Raw genomic sequence first — 18,428 nt, 5'->3', positions numbered from 1 at the left:
GAGGGCCTCTCTCCTCCCGCCAGTAGAGGGCCTCTCTCCTCCCGCCAGTAGAGGGCCTCTCTCCTCCCGCCAGTAGAGGGCCTCTCTCCTCCCGCCAGTAGAGGGCCTCTCTCCTCCCGCCAGTAGAGGGCCTCTCTCCTCCCACCAGTAGAGGGCCTCTCTCCTCCCGCCAGTAGAGGGCCTCTCTCCTCCCGCCAGTAGAGGGCCTCTCTCCTCCCACCAGTAGAGGGCCTCTCTCCTCCCACCAGTAGAGGGCCTCTCTCCTCCCACCAGTAGAGGGCCTCTCTCCTCCCGCCAGTAGAGGGCCTCTCTCCTCCCGCCAGTAGAGGGCCTCTCTCCTCCCGCCAGTAGAGGGCCTCTCTCCCCCCGCCAGTAGAGGGCCTCTCTCCTCCCGCCAGTAGAGGGCCTCTCTCCTCCCACCAGTAGAGGGCCTCTCTCCTCCCACCAGTAGAGGGCCTCTCTCCTCCCACCAGTAGAGGGCCTCTCTCCTCCCACCAGTAGAGGGCCTCTCTCCTCCCGCCAGTAGAGGGCCTCTCTCCTCCCGCCAGTAGAGGGCCTCTCTCCTCCCGCCAGTAGAGGGCCTCTCTCCTCCCGCCAGTAGAGGGCCTCTCTCCTCCCGCCAGTAGAGGGCCTCTCTCCTCCCACCAGTAGAGGGCCTCTCCTGGCTCCTGTTCTCTCTACAAGAAAGAATATCACAAAGAACAAAGAACAGCTCAGATTATCATTAAGATCATTGTTCCCTTGAGCCAGTCCCGGCACGGCAGGCCTTGGTGGTCGGACTTGGCGATAATAACGGTAACTGTTGGGCTGCCACAACGGGAGATGTCCTCAACTGACAACAGTTAAACAGCCTGACTGTTGATAGAGGAGGTGACCCACCCACACTACCCCTGCTCCCCACCCTGGGAGGGGGACCCACCCACACTACCCCTGCTCCCCACCCTGGGAGGACCCACCCACACTACCACTGCTCCCCACCCTGGGAGGAGGACCCACCCACACTACCCCTGCTCCCCACCCTGGGAGGGGGACCCACCCACACTACCCCTGCTCCCCACCCTGGGAGGAGGACCCACCCACACTACCCCTGCTCCCCACCCTGGGAGGGGGACCCACCCACACTACCCCTGCTCCCCACCCTGGGAGGACCCACCCACACTACCCCTGCTCCCCACCCTGGGAGGAGGACCCACCCACACTACCCCTGCTCCCCACCCTGGGAGGAGGACCCACCCACACTACCCCTGCTCCCCACCCTGGGAGGAGGACCCACCCACACTACCCCTGCTCCCCACCCTGGGAGGGGGACCCACCCACACTACCCCTGCTCCCCACCCTGGGAGGAGGACCCACCCACACTACCTCTGCTCCCCACCCTGGGACGACCCACCTTCACTACAGTAGTAGAAAGTCTCACAATGAACAAAGGCGGCCTATGATCCAACTATCCTAAGGTGCAACATAGACCAGCATATGTGCAACACTGCAGGAGCAGGAGCCACCCACATCACCCGACGGGGCGGGGGACACAACATGAGACTGCTGGTCTGTGGCCGGACACTATCCACGAAGGACAGACACCATAACTAACCACAGTCCACTACGACTACTGGGAACACAAGTGCAGGGAAGCAGGATGGATCCTCCCCCAGGGTCGTCCCTCACAGCGACACCACCACCTCTGCCACGACCACACCTTCACGGAGGATATTCGACCAGACGACCAACTTGGGGCGACCACTTGTACCACCCGGACCCTCCCCCCCCCCTAGACCAGCCGTCTGTGGCCAGCCCCGCCGACAGTCCTCATGACTCTTGTGGCCCTCAGCTGTGGCCCTCAGCTGTGGCCCTCAGCTGTGGCCCTCAGCTGTGGCCCTCAGCTGTGGCTCTCAGCTGTGGCCCTCAGCTGTGGCTCTCAGCTGTGGCCCTCAGCTGTGGCTCTCAGCTGTGGCCCTCAGCTGTGGCTCTCAGCTGTGGCCCTCAGCTGTGGCTCTCAGCTGTGGCCCTCAGCTGTGGCTCTCAGCTGTGGCCCTCAGCTGTGGCTCTCAGCTGTGGCTCTCAGCTGTGGCCCTCAGCTGTGGCTCTCAGCTGTGGCCCTCAGCTGTGGCTCTCAGCTGTGGCCCTCAGCTGTGGCTCTCAGCTGTGGCCCTCAGCTGTGGCTCTCAGCTGTGGCCCTCAGCTGTGGCTCTCAGCTGTGGCTCTCAGCTGTAGCCCTCAGCTGTGGCTCTCAGCTGTGGCACTCAGCTGTGGCCCTCAGCTGTGAGGAGTGTGTGTACCCCATCAACACACCGGAGTGACCAGCTTGACGGTCTGGGACGGGCCATCCCCACAGCACCAGTAGCAGCTGTTGATACTAATAATGGCTCCCAAGAGCCTCCACTTACGGGCTCACTTTAGCCCGTGCTACTTCAAACGTTTTGTTCAGAGGAGCCGAATCTAAACCACCAACAAACGACTACTGTCTCTATTACGGGCTTTTCATGCCCGTGCCACCTCTTGTGTGGCTTAATCTTCGTAATCCAATCATTCCTGTCTATAGCAACCCGTCCTCGACTCAAGGCCATTCCATCCAGCGGTCGACCCCACACACGCCTTCACCAATGTTGACATGCTCTTCATTCAAAATAGTAATTTTTTCAAATATAAATTAATACTATAATATATTATCGTGTTGTGCATATATGGGCATAGGTTAGGTTGGAGTATTTGTAGTCCGTGGGTGAGGCATTTACAGCGTTGTGGTTCGAACACAAGTCGTCAGTCACGCACCTGTTCCGGAAGTGTTCGGACGTCATCAGTTGTGAGTCGTGTGTAAACAGTTTATCATTCATAAAGACCTGCGGGGGTTGGCGGGTGGGTGGAATGGCTTTTGGGTCTTTGTTTAGAGGACGGGCTGCTCGTCACTTGAGAATGAACCTCGCAGGTTCGAAACATTGTGTAAATATACACTAAGTGTAACACATTCTACAGATAATTGTTATTCTGTTAGTCAACCTCGAACCAATATGACAAAAATGTTAAATATAAAATGCGAGGCGTTTATGACGGGCAGTAGTGATAGTGTGACACCGTGACCTTCACCCTGTGTTGTGTCTCTAACATTGGTCAACACTAGCTACACCTTAACGGGGTGGGGGGGGGGAGGGGAGGTTGTGGGTGGTTAACTAACAATAATCACAAGAGGGAGAGTGGTCCAGGACGTGAACCTTCGCCTCACATCACCACACTTTATATCACATCACTGCATCACTGCTGGTACCTGGTCGATACCTGGTTGATGGGGTTCTGGGAGTTCTTCTACTGCCCAAGCCCGGCCCGAGGCCAGGCTTGACTTGTGAGAGTTTGGTCCACCAGGCTGTTGCTTGGAGCGGCCCGCAGGCCCACATATACCTGGTTGATGGGGTTCTGGGAGTTCTTCTACTCCCCAAGCCCGGCCCGAGGCCAGACTTGACTTGTGAGAGTTTGGTCCACCAGGCTGTTGCTTGGAGCGGCCCGCAGGCCCACATATACTTGGTTGATGGGGTTCTGGGAGTTCTTCTACTGCCCAAGCCCGGCCCGAGGCCAGGCTTGACTTGTGAGAGTTTGGTCCACCAGGCTGTTGCTTGGAGCGGCCGGCAGGCCCACATACCCACCACAGCCCGGTTGGTCCGGCACTCCTTGGAGGAAACAATCTAGTTTTCTCTTGAAGATGTCCACGGTTGTTCCGGCAATATTTCTTATGGTCGCTGGGAGGACGTTGAACAACCGCGGACCTCTGATGTTTATACAGTGTTCTCTGATTGTGTCTATGGCACCTCTGCTCTTCACTGGTTCTATTCTGCATTTTCTTCCATATCGTTCACTCCAGTACGTTGTTATTTTACTGTGTAGATTTGGGACCTGACCCTCCAGTATCTTTCTGGAGTATATCTATATCAGTATATCTAGGCTGTAGGCTTAACCTTGGATAGATATTTCACTAGTAAATTGAAACGCTTAAAATACATATTTAACAAAGATGTTACTGTCGTGTTTAATAATAATAGTAAAATAATAATAATACTTTATTTAAGTAAAGTATTATTATAACATGAGACAACATGAGTTACAAGCAGAATGTTGGAGTTGTAGATAGAACAAGTGTATACTGTGTGTGGTCACACTAGTACACACGGGCTCTCACTGCAGTAGCACACAATATTACCACTACTGAGCACATGTGGCATGAGGGAGTGTACACACACAAACACACACACACACACACAGGAGGAGGACTGCTTGAGGCTTCAAGAAGACCTAGACAAGCTGAAGGAAAGGTCAAACAAATGGTTGTTAGAATTTAACCCAAGCAAATGTAATGTAATGAAGATAGGGGTAGGGAGCAGGAGGCCAGATACAAGGTATCACTTGGGAGATGAAATACTTCAAGAGTCAGAGAAAGAAAAAGACTTAGGGGTTGATATCACGTCAGACCTGTCCCCTGAAGCTCATATCAAGAGAATAACATCAGCGGCATATGCCAGGTTGGCTAACATAAGAACAGCATTCAGAAACTTGTGTAAGGAATCTTTCAGAACTTTGTATACCACATATGTCAGACCAATCCTGGAGTATGCAGCCCCAGCATGGAGTCCATATCTAGTCAAGGATAAGACTAAACTGGAAAAGGTTCAAAGGTTTGCCACCAGACTAGTACCCGAACTGAGAGGTATGAGCTACGAGGAGAGATTACGGGAATTAAACCTCACGTCACTGGGAGACAGAAGAGTTAGAGGGGACATGATCACCATATACAAGATTCTCAGAGGAATTGAAAGGGTAGATAAATACAGACTATTTAACACAAGGGGCACACGCACTAGGGGACACAGGTGGAAATTGAGTGCCCAAATGAGCCATAGAGACGTTAGAATTAATTTTTTCAGTGTCAGAGTAGTAGACAAATGGAATGCATTAGGCAGTGATGTGGTGGAGGCTGACTCCATACACAGTTTCAAGTGTAGATATGATAGAGCCCAGTAGGCTCAGGAATCTGTACACCAGTTGATTGACAGTTGAGAGGCGGGACCAAAGAGCCAGAGCTCAGCCCCCGCAAGCACAACTTATAGACCAAGTTGAAGGTGCTTTCGGAAATTATAAACCAGTTGCACTAATGTCCCACATAATAAAAGTATATGAGAGAGTGATTAGGAGTCAGGTCACCAGTTTCATGGACACCAATGACCTCCACAATCCAGGCCAACATGGATTTAGAGCAGGAAGATCGTGCCTCTCTCAGCTACTTGATCACTAGGACAAAGTCACTGAAGCATTAGAAGAAAAACAGAACACTGATGTGGTATACACGGACTTCGAAAAGGCATTTGATAAATGTGACCATGGAGTGATAGCACACAAAATGAGGTCAATGGGAATAACTGATAAAGTAGGACGCTGGATACTCAGTTTTCTGTCGAACAGAACACAAAGTGTAACAGTCAATCGAATAAAATAAAGTCCAAGCGCAGTTAAAAGCTCAGTACCTCAAGGTACAGTCCTTGCACCACTGCTGTTCCTTATTCTCATATCTGATATAGACAAAAAACAAGTCACAGCTTTGTATCATCTTTTGCAGATGATACAAAAAATCATCATAAAAATTACCTCTGCCTAAGACATGGAAAAACTTCAAGCAGAAATTAATAAAGTTTTCGACTGGGCAACAGAAAATAACATAATGATTAACAATGATAAATTTCCGGTACTCAGGTACGGTAAAAATGAGGACCTTAAACATAATACAGGGTACAAAACACAATCAAATCTGCCCATAGTAGGAAAGCAACATGTAAAGGATTTGGGAATAATGATGTCCGACGACCTAACGTTTAGGGAGCATAACCAAGCAAATATTGCGTCAGCCAGAAAAATGATCGGATGGATTACGAGAACTTTCAAGTCCAGGGATCCCATCACAATGGTTGTACTCTTCAAGTCACTTGTGTTGTCCCGTCTTGAGTACTGCTCAGTACTCACTTTCCCCTTCAGAGCAGGAGAGATTGCTGAAATAGAGGGAATGCAGAGAACATATACGGCACGCATAGACGAGATAAAACACCTAAATTATTGGGATCGTCTCAAAGCTCTCCAAATGTACTCACTAGAAACCAAATAATATACACCTGGAAAATACTGGTCAGGTCCCAAATCTACACAGTAAAATAGCAACATACTGGAGTGAACGATATGGAAGAAAATGCAGAATAGAACCAGTGAAGAGCAGAGGTGCCATAGGCACAATCAGAGAACACTGTATAAACATCAGAGGTCCAGTGAAGAGCAGAGGTGCCAAAGGCACAATCAGAGAGCACTGTATAAACATCAGAGGTCCAGTGAAGAGCAGAGGTGCCATAGGCACAATCAGAGAACACTGTATAAATATCAGAGGTCCGCGGTTGTTCAACATCCTCCCAGCGAGCATAAGAAATATTGCCGGAACAACCGTGGACATCTTCAAGAGGAAACTAGATTGTTTCCTCCAAGGAGTGCCGGACCAACCGGGCTGTTGTGGGTATGTGGGCCTGCGGGCCGCTCCAAGCAACAGCCTGGTGGACCAAACTCTCACAAGTCAAGCCTGGCCTCGGGCCGGGCTTGGGGAGTAGAAGAACTCCCAGAACCCCATCAACCAGGTATATGTGGGCCTGCGGGCCGCTCCAAGCAACAGCCTGGTGGACCAAACTCTCACAAGTCAAGCCTGGCCTCGGGCCGGGCTTGGGGAGTAGAAGAATTCCCAGAACCCCATCAACCAGGTACCATCAAGCAGGTGAGTGGAGGCACACACACGCACACTTCCTGCCCGACAAGACTCACCAATGCCGTTACTTTCACTGAGGCTCATGTATAACAGAGGAGCCAGGGTGGTGGCGTAATGTGGTGCCCACACCACGCCAAGGTCGGCCGTGTCGCCCCTCCGACACTACACACCGCTCTATCGTCACCACTTTGAACTTTGGGGAAACTGGGCTCAACTTCTGTACAATTTCTATAAATGTCTTCCCAAGTTGACAGCCAACACGTCAACCTGGTCTGTGTACACTGTTCCGCGCCTTCACAGGGCTCCACCACACTGGGGCTCTACCACACTGGGGCTCTACCACACTGGGGCTCTACCACACTGGGGCTCCACCACACTGGTGCTCCACCACACTGGTGCTCTACCACACTGGGGCTCCACCACACTGGGGCTCCACCACACTGGTGCTCTACCACACTGGGGCTCTACCACACTGGGGCTCTACAACACTGGGGCTCCACCACACTGGTGCTCCACCACACTGGGGCTCTACCACACTGGGGCTCCACCACACTGGGGCTCCACCACACTGGGGCTCCACCACACTGGGGCTCCACCAGTGTTGACCACAAGCCTGGCCAGGCAGGTGTGGACCAACACCACCAGTGTTGACCACAAGCCTGGCTACACACCTGCCCCCCCCCCCACACACACACTCATGGCAATTCAGGTGTGTGTAATATGACACACTCTGCTCTTGTTTAAACATCTCCCGTGTGACAGGTGTGTGAGTGTGGCCCTGCACACTTCTCCAGTGTTGAGAAGACCAGTGTTGTCCTCGGCCAGGTGTGGGCTACAGGTGTGGGCTACAAACCCTCACCAACCTACACATGTCAGCCCCACACCAGGATATCCGCGCAGATATCCGCGCAGATAGCCGCGCAGATATCCGCGGCTAGTAAACTAAACATTCTGGAGGTCTGTCTTAACTGTTGTTGTTGTCTAAGATTTGCTACTTGGAACAAAAAGTTCCAAGTAGCACGGGCTATGGTGAGCCCGTGGTTAGCTATAATTAGATGAGCGCCTCGCTCGCTATAAACTGTCGTGGGACTGAAACTCACTAACAGTTGAGTGTATTGGTGTAAGGGAAGTGAAGCCGTGTAGTTCATAGTGTCATTTATCACTCGCTTTAATATACAATGTTTTATTTTGACTTTAGATGAGATAAACGGGCAGTTTGCCAGGTTGTTGTGGGTAGCATAATGTGTGGCCTAGTGTGGAGGCCTTCCTCCTCCTCTGTCGCCATTATGATGTGTGTGTGGGTGTGTGTGTGTGGTTGTGTGTGTGGGTGTGGTTGTGTGTGTGGGTGTGGTTGTGTGTGTGGGTGTGGTTGTGTGTGTGGGTGTGGTTGTGTGTGTGGGTGTGGTTGTGTGTGTGGTGTGTGTGTGTGTGTGGGTGTGTTTGTGGGTGTGTTTGTGTGTGTGTGTGTGGTGTGTGTGTGTGTGTGTGTGGGTGTGTTTGTGTGTGTGTGTGTGTGTGTGTGTGTGTGTGTGTGTGTGTGTACTCACCTAGTTGTGCTTGCGGGGGTTGAACTTTGGCTCTTTGGTCCCGCCTCTCAACCGTCAATCAACAGGTGTACAGATTCCTGAGCCTATTGGGCTCTATCATATCTACACTTGAAACTGTGTATGGAGTCAGCCTCCACCACATCACTGCCTAATGCATTCCATCCGTTAACTACTCTGACACTGAAAAAGTTCCTTCTAATGTCTCTGTGGCTCATGTGGGTACTCAGTTTCCACCTGTGTCCCCTTGTTCGCGTCCCACCAGTGTTGAATAGTTTATCTTTGTTTACCCGGTCGATTTCCCTGAGGATGTTGTAGGTAGTGATCATGTCTCCCCTTACTCTTCTGTCTTCCAGTGTCGTAAGGTGCATTTCCCGCAGCCTTTCCTCGCAACTCATGCCTCTTAGTTCTGGGACTAGTCTAGTGGCATACCTTTGGACTTTTTCCAGCTTCGTCTTGTGCTTGACAAGGTACGGGCTCCATGCTGGGGCCGCATACTCCATGGTTGGTCTTACATATGTGGTGTACAAGATTCTGAATGATTCCTTACACAGGTTCCTGAACGCCGTTCTGATGTTAGCCAGCCTCGCATATGCCGCAGACGTTATTCTCTTTATGTGGGCTTCAGGAAACAGGTTTGGTGTGATATCAACTCCTAGATCTTTCTCTCTGTCCGTTTCATTAAGTACTTCATCTCCTATTCTGTATCCTGTGTCTGGCCTCCTGTTTCCACTGCCTAGTTTCATTACTTTGCATTTACTCGGGTTGAACTTCAACAGCCATTTGTTGGACCATTCACTCAGTCTATCCAGGTCATCTTGTAGCCTCCTACTATCCTCCTCAGTTTCAATCCTCCTCATAATTTTTGCATCGTCGGCAAACATTGAGAGAAACGATTCTATACCCTCTGGGAGATCATTTACATATATCAGAAACAGTATAGGTCCAAGGACTGACCCCTGCGGGACTCCACTCGTAACGTCTCGCTAATCTGAGACCTCACCCCTCACACTGACTCGTTGTCTAATGTTGCTTAGGTACTCCTCTATCCACCGGAGTACCTTCCCTTTCACTCCAGCCTGCATCTCCAACTTTCGCACTAGCCTCTTGTGTGGCACTGTATCAAAGGCTTTCTGGCAATCCAAAAATATGCAGTCTGCCCACCCTTCTCTTTCTTGCCTTATTTTTGTTGCCTGGTCGTAGAATTCAAGTAACCCTGTGAGGCAGGACCTGCCATCCCTAAATCCATGTTGATGCTGTGTTACAAAGTTCCTTCGCTCCAGATGCTCCACTAGCTTTCTTCGCACAATCTTCTCCATCAGCTTGCATGGTATGCAGGTTAGGGACACTGGCCTGTAATTCAGTGCCTCCTGTCTAGCCCCTTTCTTGTATATCGGGACTACGTTAGCTGCTTTCCAAATTTCTGGCAGTTCCCCTGTTGCCAGTGATTTGTTATACACTATGGAAAGTGGTAGGCACAGTTCTTCTGCTCCTTTCTTTAGTATCCAAGGGGAGATTCCATCTGGGCCTATAGCCTTTGTCACATCCAATTCTAGTAAACACTTCCTTACTTCCCCGCTGGTAATCTCAAACTCTTCCAGTGGTTCCTGGTTAGCTATTCCCTCTCTTATCTCTGGGATTCTCCTTGCTCTAAGGTGAAGACCTCCTGGAATTTCTTATTCAGTTCCTCACACACTTCCTTGTCATTTGTAGTGAATCCTTCCACCTCTATCTTTAATTTATTAACCTGTTCCTTTACTGTTGTTTTTCTCCTAATGTGGCTATGCAACAATTTAGGCTGAGTCTTTGCCATGCTTGCGATGTCATTTTCGCATTGTCTTTCTGCCTCTCTTTCATCCTGACAAATTCATTCCTGGCATTCTGGTATCTTTCTCTGCTCTCAAGTGTCCTGTTATTCCTATAGTTTCTCCATGCCCTTTTACTTTGCTGCTTAGCTAATAAGTGTGTATCTGTGTATCTGTGTGTATGTGTATGTATGTGTATCTGTGTATATGTGTATCTGTGTGTGTGTGTGTTTGTGCGTGTGTGTGTATCTGTACTCACCTAGTTGTGCTTGTGGGGGTTGAGCTCTGGCTCTTTGGTCCCGCCTCTCAACCGTCACACACACACCGTGTGTGTGTGTGTGCACGCGTGTGTGTGTGTGTATCTGTGTGTATGGGTGCGTGCTCGCGCGTGTATGTGTGAGACATTTTGGGGGCGGAACAAACAACATGTTTATAATGATTCACTCAAATTCCAGCTGCTGACTAGTTCAAGGCCCCGGGGGGGGGGGGGGGGGGGGAGGGGGGCTCAGTTATTGTCCACCTGCTACGGGTATATTAACCCCTCCCCCCCTCACTCCCCTCCTGAGGTGCCCCAACGTCCAGAAACTGCCGTACTAGTGTGCCCTCATCCTAACCTGCCAGAGGACCTAAAACAGAAAATGGGACACTGTCACGCGAGGCTCTGACATATTGTCCCGTTCTCACACCAGACAGTGTTGACCATTGTGGGGGTGTTAGTGGACGTGTTGACCATTGTGGGGGTGTTAGTGGACGGGTTGACCATTGTGGGGGTGTTAGTGGACGGGTTGACCATTGTGGGGGTGTTAGTGGACGGGTTGACCATTGTGGGGTTGTTAGTGGACGGGTTGACCATTGTGGGGTTGTTAGTGGACGGGTTGACCATTGTGTGGGTGTTAGTGGACGGGTTGACCATTGTGGGGGTGTTAGTGGACGAGTTGACCATTGTGGGGGTGTTAGTGGACGGGTTGACCATTGTGGGGGTGTTAGTGGCCGGGTTGACCATTGTGGGGGTGTTAGTGGACGGGTTGACCATTGTGTGGGTGTTAGTGGACGGGTTGACCATTGTGGGGGTGTTAGTGGACGGGTTGACCATTGTGGGGGTGTTAGTGGACGGGTTGACCATTGTGGGGGTGTTAGTGGACGGGTTGAGACAGTACACACATGTCACGATGTACTCTCACACACACACACACACACACACACACACACACACACACACACACACACACACACACACACACACACACACACACACACACAAAAACTGAGACGATGATTGAAACTGAGGACGATAGTAGGAGGCTACAAGATGATCTAGATAGACTGAGTGAATGGTCCAACAAATGGCTGTTGAAGTTCAACCCGAGTAAATGCAAAGTAATGAAACTAGGCAGTGGAAATAGGAGGCCAAACGCAGGATACAGAATAGGAGATGAAGTACTTAATGAAACGGACAGAGAGAAAGATCTAGGAGTTGATATCACACCAAACCTGTTTCCTGAAGCCCACATAAAGAGAATAACGTCTGCGGCATATGCGAGGCTGGCTAACATCAGAACAGCGTTCAGGAACCTGTGTAAGGAATCGTTCAGAATCTTGTACACCACATTTGTAAGACCAATCCTGGAGTATGCGGCCCCAGCATGGAGCCCGTACCTTGTCAAGCACAAGACGAAGCTGGAAAAAGTCCAAAGGTATGCCACTAGACTAGTCATAGAACTAAGAGGCATGAATTACGAGGAAAGGCTGCGGGAAATGCACCTTACGACACTGGAAGACAGAAGAGTAAGGGGAGACATGATCACAACCTACAAAATCCTCAGAGGAATCGACCGGGTAAACAAGGATAAACTATTCAACAATGGTGGGACGCGAACAAGGGGACACAGGTGGAAACTGAGTACCCACATGAACCACAGAGACGTTAGAAGGAACTTTTTCAGTGTCAGAGTAGTTAACGGATGGAATGCATTAGGCAGTGATGTGGTGGAGGCTGACTCCATACACAGTTTTAAATGTAGATATGATAGAGCCCAGTAGGCTCAGGAACCTGTACACCAGTTGATTGACAGTTGAGAGGCGGGACCAAAGAGCCAAAGCTCAACCCCCGCAAGCACAAATAGGTGAGTACAAATAGGTGAGTACACACACACATAGGGTATAGTAGGTCACTGGAGACGGGAGACCTACCAGAAATATGGAAGACGGCGAATGTGGTCTCAATATACAAAAAGGGTGACAGACAAGAGGCACTGAACTACAGGCCAGTATCCTTGACTTGTATACCATGCAAGGTGATGGAGAAGATCGTGAGAAAAAACCTGGTAACACATCTGGAGAGAAGAGACTTCGTGACAACCCATCAACATGGGTTCAGGGAGGGTAAATCTTGCCTTACAGGCTTGATAGAATTCTACGATCAGGTGACAAAGATTAAGCAAGAAAGAGAAGGCTGAGCGGACTGCATTTTCTTGGACTGTCGGAAAGCCTTTGACACAGTACCGCATAAGAGGCTGGTACATAAGCTGGAGAAACAGGCAGGTGTAGCTGGTAAGGTGCTCCAGTGGATAAGGGAGTACCTAAGCAATAGGAAGCAGAGAGTTACGGTGAGGGGTGAGACCTCAGATTGGCGTGAAGTCACCAGTGGAGTCCCACAGGGCTCTGTACTCGGTACTATCTTGTTTCTGATATATGTATATGATCTCCCGGAGGGTATAGATTCATTTCTCTCAATGTTTGCTGACGATGCCAAAATTATGAGAAGGATTAAGACAGAGGAGGACAGCTTGAGGCTTCAAGAAGACCTGGACAAGCTGCAGGAATGGTCGAACAAATGGTTGTTAGAGTTCAACCCAAGCAAATGTAATGTAATGAAGATAGGTGTAGGGAGCAGGAGGCCAGATACAAGGTATCATCTGGGAGAGGAAATTCTTCAGGAGTCAGAGAGAGAAAAAGACCTGGGGGTTGATATCACGCCAGACCTGTCCCCTGAAGCTCATATCAAGAGGATAACATCAGCAGCATATGCCAGGTTGGCTAACATAAGAACGGCCTTTAGAAACTTGTGTAAGGAATCATTCAGAACTTTGTATACCACATATGTCAGACCAATCCTGGAGTATGCAGCTCCAGCATGGAGTCCATATCTAGTCAAGGATAAGACTAAACTGGAAAAGGTTCAAAGGTTTGCCACCAGACTAGTACCCGAGCTGAGAGGTATGAGCTACGAAGAGAGACTTCGGGAATTAAACCTCACTTCGTTGGAAGACAGAAGAGTTAGGGGGGACATGATCACCACATTTAAGATTCTCAAGGGAATCGACAGGGTTGATAAAGATAGGCTATTTAACACAAGGGGAACACGCACAAGGGGACACAGGTGGAAACTGAGTGCCCAAATGAGCCACAGAGATATTAGAAAGAACTTTTTTAGTGTCAGAGTGGTTGACAAATGGAATGCATTAGGAAGTGATGTGGTGGAGGCTGACTCCATACACAGTTTCAAGTGTAGATATGATAGAGCCCAATAGGCTCAGGAACCTGTACACCTGTTGATTGACGGTTGAGAGGCGGGACCAAAGAGCCAGAGCTCATCCCCCGCAAGCACAACTAGGTGAGTACACACTCACACACACCACACCTGCTGGGGTGGAAAGGTTACAAGGTCCTCCAAGCCTGCACCACCACACATGTCTCCACCTCAGATCAGCCAAGCCTAGTCTCAAATTCCTTATACACATGCTACCACACCTGACACAACAGGTGTGGACCTGCCTACACTCACCAGTGTGGCAGTGGGACACTGGCAGCACCAGGGTTAGGCTTACCTTAATAATACACTACTACAACCAGCCTACACTGTATTATGTTGTTGTTGTTGTTGTTGTTGTATTGCTGTTACGTGTAGTCCAGTAAGTCATGCAAGAGTTACTCTCCAGAGCATCCAAGCCTAAACCTTCTGTCCAGAGTCATGTTGTTGCTGGCCCAGGAGCACAGTGCTCAGGTGGTGGGAGCACAGTACACAGGTAGTGGGAGCACAGTGCTCAGGTGGTGGGAGCACAGTGCTTAGGTGGTGGGAGCACAGTACACAGGTAGTGGGAGCACAGTGCTCAGGTGGTGGGAGCACAGTGCTCAGGTGGTGGCGGGGAGCACAGTGCTCAGGTGGTGGTGGGGAGCACAGTGCTCAGGTGGTGGTGGGGAGCACAGTGCTCAGGTGGTGGTGGGGAGCACAGTGCTCAGGTGGTGGCGGGGAGCACAGTACACAGGTGGTGGCGGGGAGCACAGTACACAGGTGGTGGCGGGGAGCACAGTACACAGGTGGTGGCGGGGAGCACAGTACACAGGTAAGAGTGCTCAAGTAAGAGAGAGAGAGAGTACAGAGCACGCGCCCCACCACCACTAGAGTGGAATAATAACTGACAGGAGTAGTTCCGGTAACCTTGACTTCCTCACACACCCATAATGGCTGACACCCTACACCCTACACCCTACTGACCCCAGGGTTACTACACCACCAGTGTTGAGTGTACCACTCAACACTGGTGGTGTGTTCAGTGATTTAGAGCGGGAAGATCGTGCCTCTCACAGCTACTTGACTACTACGACAAAGTCACTGAGGCATTAGAAGAAAAACAGAATGCTGAGGTGATATACACAGACTTCGCAAAGGTATTCGACAAATGTAACCATGGCGTGATAGCACACAAAATGGGGTCACTGCGAATAACTGGTAAATTAGGATGCTGGATACTCAGTTTTCTGTCGAACAGAACACACAGAGCAACAGTCAACCATATAAAATAGAGTTCAAGCACAGTTAAAAGCTCTGTACCTCTGGGTACAGTCCTTGCACCACTGCTGTTCCTTATTCTCATATCAGATATAGACAAAAATACAAGTCACAGCTTCGTGTCATCCTTTCCAGATGACACAAAAATCAGCATGAAAATTACCTCTGCTGAAGACATTGAAAAACTACAAGCACATATTAATAAAGTTTTCGACTGGGCAGCAGAAAATAACATGATGTTTAACAATGATAAATTCCAGGTACTCAGGTACGGTAAAAATGAGGACCTTAAACATAATACAGAGTACAAAACACAATCAAATCTGCCCATAGTAGGAAAACAGCATGTAAAGGATTTGGGAATAATGATGTCCGACGACCTAACGTTTAGGGAGCATAACCAAGCAAATATTGCGACAGCCAGAAAAATGATAGGATGGATTACGAGAACTTTCAAATCCAGGGATCCCATCACAATGGTTGTACTCTTCAAGTCACTTGTGTTGTCCCGTCTTGAGTACTGCTCAGTACTCACTTCCCCCTTCAGAGCAGGAGAGATTGCTGAAATAGAGGGAATACAGAGAACACATACGGCACGCATAGACGAGATAAAGCACCTAAATTATTGGGATCGTCTCAAAGCTCTCCAAATGTACTCACTAGAAAGGAGACGAGAGAGATACCAAATAATATACACATGGAAAATACTGGAGGGCCAGGTCCTTAATCTACACAGTAAAATAACAACACGTTGATGCCTGGTTGATGGGGTTCTGGGAGTTCTTCTACTGCCCAAGCCCGGCCCGAGGCCAGGCTTGACTTGTGAGAGTTTGGTCCACCAGGCTGTTGTTTGGAGCGGCCCGCAGGCCCACATACCCACCATAGCCCGGTTGGTCCGCCACTCCTTGGAGGAATAAATCTAGTTTCCTCTTGAAGATGTCCACGGTTGTTCCGGCAATATTTCTTATGCTCGCTGGGAGGACGTTGAACAACCGCGGAACTCTGATGTTTATACAGTGTTCTCTGATTGTGCATATGGCACCTCTGCTCTTCACTGGACCTCTGATGTTTATACAGTGTTCTCTGATTGTGCCTATGGCACCTCTGCTCTTCACTGGACCTCTGATGTTTATACAGTGTTCTCTGATTGTGCCTTTGGCACCTCTGCTCTTTACTGGACCTCTGATGTTTATACAGTGTTCTCTGATTGTGTCTATGGCACCTCTGCTCTTCACTGGTTCTATTCTGCATTTTCTTCCATATCGTTCACTCCAGTACGTTGTTATTTTACTGTGTAGATTTGGGACCTGACCCTCCAGTATTTTCCATGTGTATATTATTTGGTATCTCTCTCGTCTTCTTTCTAGAGAGTACATTTGTGGTGTGTCGGGCATGTCTCCACAGTGCTGACATTTCCTCTCATCTTCCGGAACCTGTAAGCCTAGACGCCGTGTACATGTGTATCCAAGCCTCTTGCGAACTAAGTGTAATTCTGTTGTTCTCCTGATGCCTTTCATCAATATAGGAAACATGTATCCCCGTCCCACAGACAACCATGTATCCCCGTCCCACAGACAACCATGTATCCCTGTCCCACAGACAACCATGTATCCCCGTATCACAGACAACCATGTATCCCCATCCCACAGACAACCATGTATCCCTGTCCCACAGACAACCATGTATCCCCGTCCCACAGACAACCATGTATCCCCGTCCCACAGACAACCATGTATCCCTGTCCCACAGACAACCATGTATCCCCGTATCACAGACAACCATGTATCCACCGTCCCACAGCCAACCATGTATCCACCGTCCCACAGACAACCATGTATCCCCGTCCCACAGATAACCATGTATCCAGCGTCCCACAGACAACCATGTATCCCCGTCCCACAGACAACCATGTATCCACCGTCCCACAGATAACCATGTATCCCCCGTCCTACAGACAACCATGTATCCCCATCCCACAGACAACCATGTATCCCCCGTCCCACAGATAACCATGTATCCCCCGTCCCACAGATAACCATGTATCCCCCGTCCCACAGACAACCATGTATCCCCCTTCCCACAGACAAGTCTAGGAGGATGGGCCTACCTGAAACAGTAGTCGTCAGCAACAGCAGCAGCAGGAGAGGTTCAGGGCCACACTTGAGGGCCACGGGTCCAGGGCCACACTTGAGGGCCATGTGTCCAGGGGCCACGGGTCCAAGGGCCCGCATGAGGACCATGATGCTGGGGCCACGGTCAGGGGTCACACATGCCCCTCCAACACCTCCTTGGAGTTGATGTCTTATCAATAACTTTACAATTACTTGCTGATCAACACAAACAACTCATCACTTCCTCATTAACGCAGAGCCGTTGAGCTGGTTGGTGTAAACAAGTGACTGCTGAGCAGCGTCCGTGTGTTGTATTAACAATCACTCACGTTGTTGTATTTCACAATTACACCTGACAAGAGAGCGGGGCACGAGGAGCCAGAGCGTGGTGGGACACGTCCGTCACCGGCGGTGTCTGGCGGCCGACTGAGGCCCGCCCAGGCCCCGCCCACCACCTCACCTCGCCTGCCGGGGGTCACCACGTGGCTCACTGTCCGCCATCTTGTCCTGGTCATGAGGCACTTAGGATACACTCACGAGAGTGCTGGGAGTGTCCCCAGGTCATGATGCACTTGAGACACACTCACGACAGTACTGGGAGTGTCCCCAGGTCATGACGCATTTGAGACACACTCACGAGAGTGCTGGGAGTGTCCCCAGGTCATGACGCACTTGAGACACACTTAAGACAGTACTGGGAGTGTCCCCAGGTCATGAGGCACTTGGGACACACTCACGAGAATGACCAGGTAGAATGACCAGGTAGAATGACCTGGTAGAATGACCTGGTAGAATGACCAGGAAGAATGACCTGGTAGAATGACCAGGAAGAATGACCTGGTAGAATGACCAGGTAGAATGACCAGGGAGAATGACCAGGGAGAATGACCAGGGAGAATGACCAGGTAGAATGACCAGGAAGAATGACCTGGTAGAATGACCAGGAAGAATGACCTGGTAGAATGACCTGGTAGAATGACCAGGTAGAATGACCAGGGAGAATGACCAGGTAGAATGACCAGGTAGAATGACCAGGTAGAATGGCCAGGGAGAATGACCAGGTAGAATGACCAGGGAGAATGACCAGGTAGAATAACCAGGTAGAATGACCAGGAAGAATGACCTGGTAGAATGGTAGCGTTGTGACGCCCCCCAACATGACGGACCATTGTGACCACCCCCCCCCCCCAACATGACGCATGGGGCGCCCTCTACACGACGACGTGCAGCGCTACACGATGCAGGTCTACGATCAGAGGCCAGAGTGTTGGACGACCACAGCTGACAATACCATAGTCAGCCATGCTGACGCCCGCCCTTGTGTCCTGATGCCAAGACCTGAGTCATTGTCTTCACGATGCCCACTCACACACACACACACACACACACTCACACTCACACACACAC

The 18,428-nt window shown here is 50.3% G+C and overlaps 1 protein-coding gene across 1 annotated transcript in view; it reads right to left on the bottom strand.

The window, feature by feature from the left end:
- Positions 1 to 17,433, bottom strand: part of LOC123767978 (uncharacterized) — a 268,631-nt gene extending 251,198 nt beyond the window's left edge. Inside the window, exon 1 of the mRNA XM_069306497.1 lies at positions 17,018 to 17,433. Within this exon, the coding sequence (XP_069162598.1) occupies positions 17,018 to 17,150 (133 nt within the window). The 5' untranslated portion in view covers positions 17,151 to 17,433. The remainder of the gene's footprint in view (positions 1 to 17,017) is intronic.
- Between the last annotated feature and the right edge of the window lie 995 nt (positions 17,434 to 18,428).

This window comes from Procambarus clarkii, chromosome 58, assembly GCF_040958095.1.
Source record: "Procambarus clarkii isolate CNS0578487 chromosome 58, FALCON_Pclarkii_2.0, whole genome shotgun sequence".
Lineage (NCBI taxonomy): Eukaryota > Metazoa > Arthropoda > Malacostraca > Decapoda > Cambaridae > Procambarus > Procambarus clarkii.
This window is presented reverse-complemented; position numbering and strand designations above follow the sequence as displayed.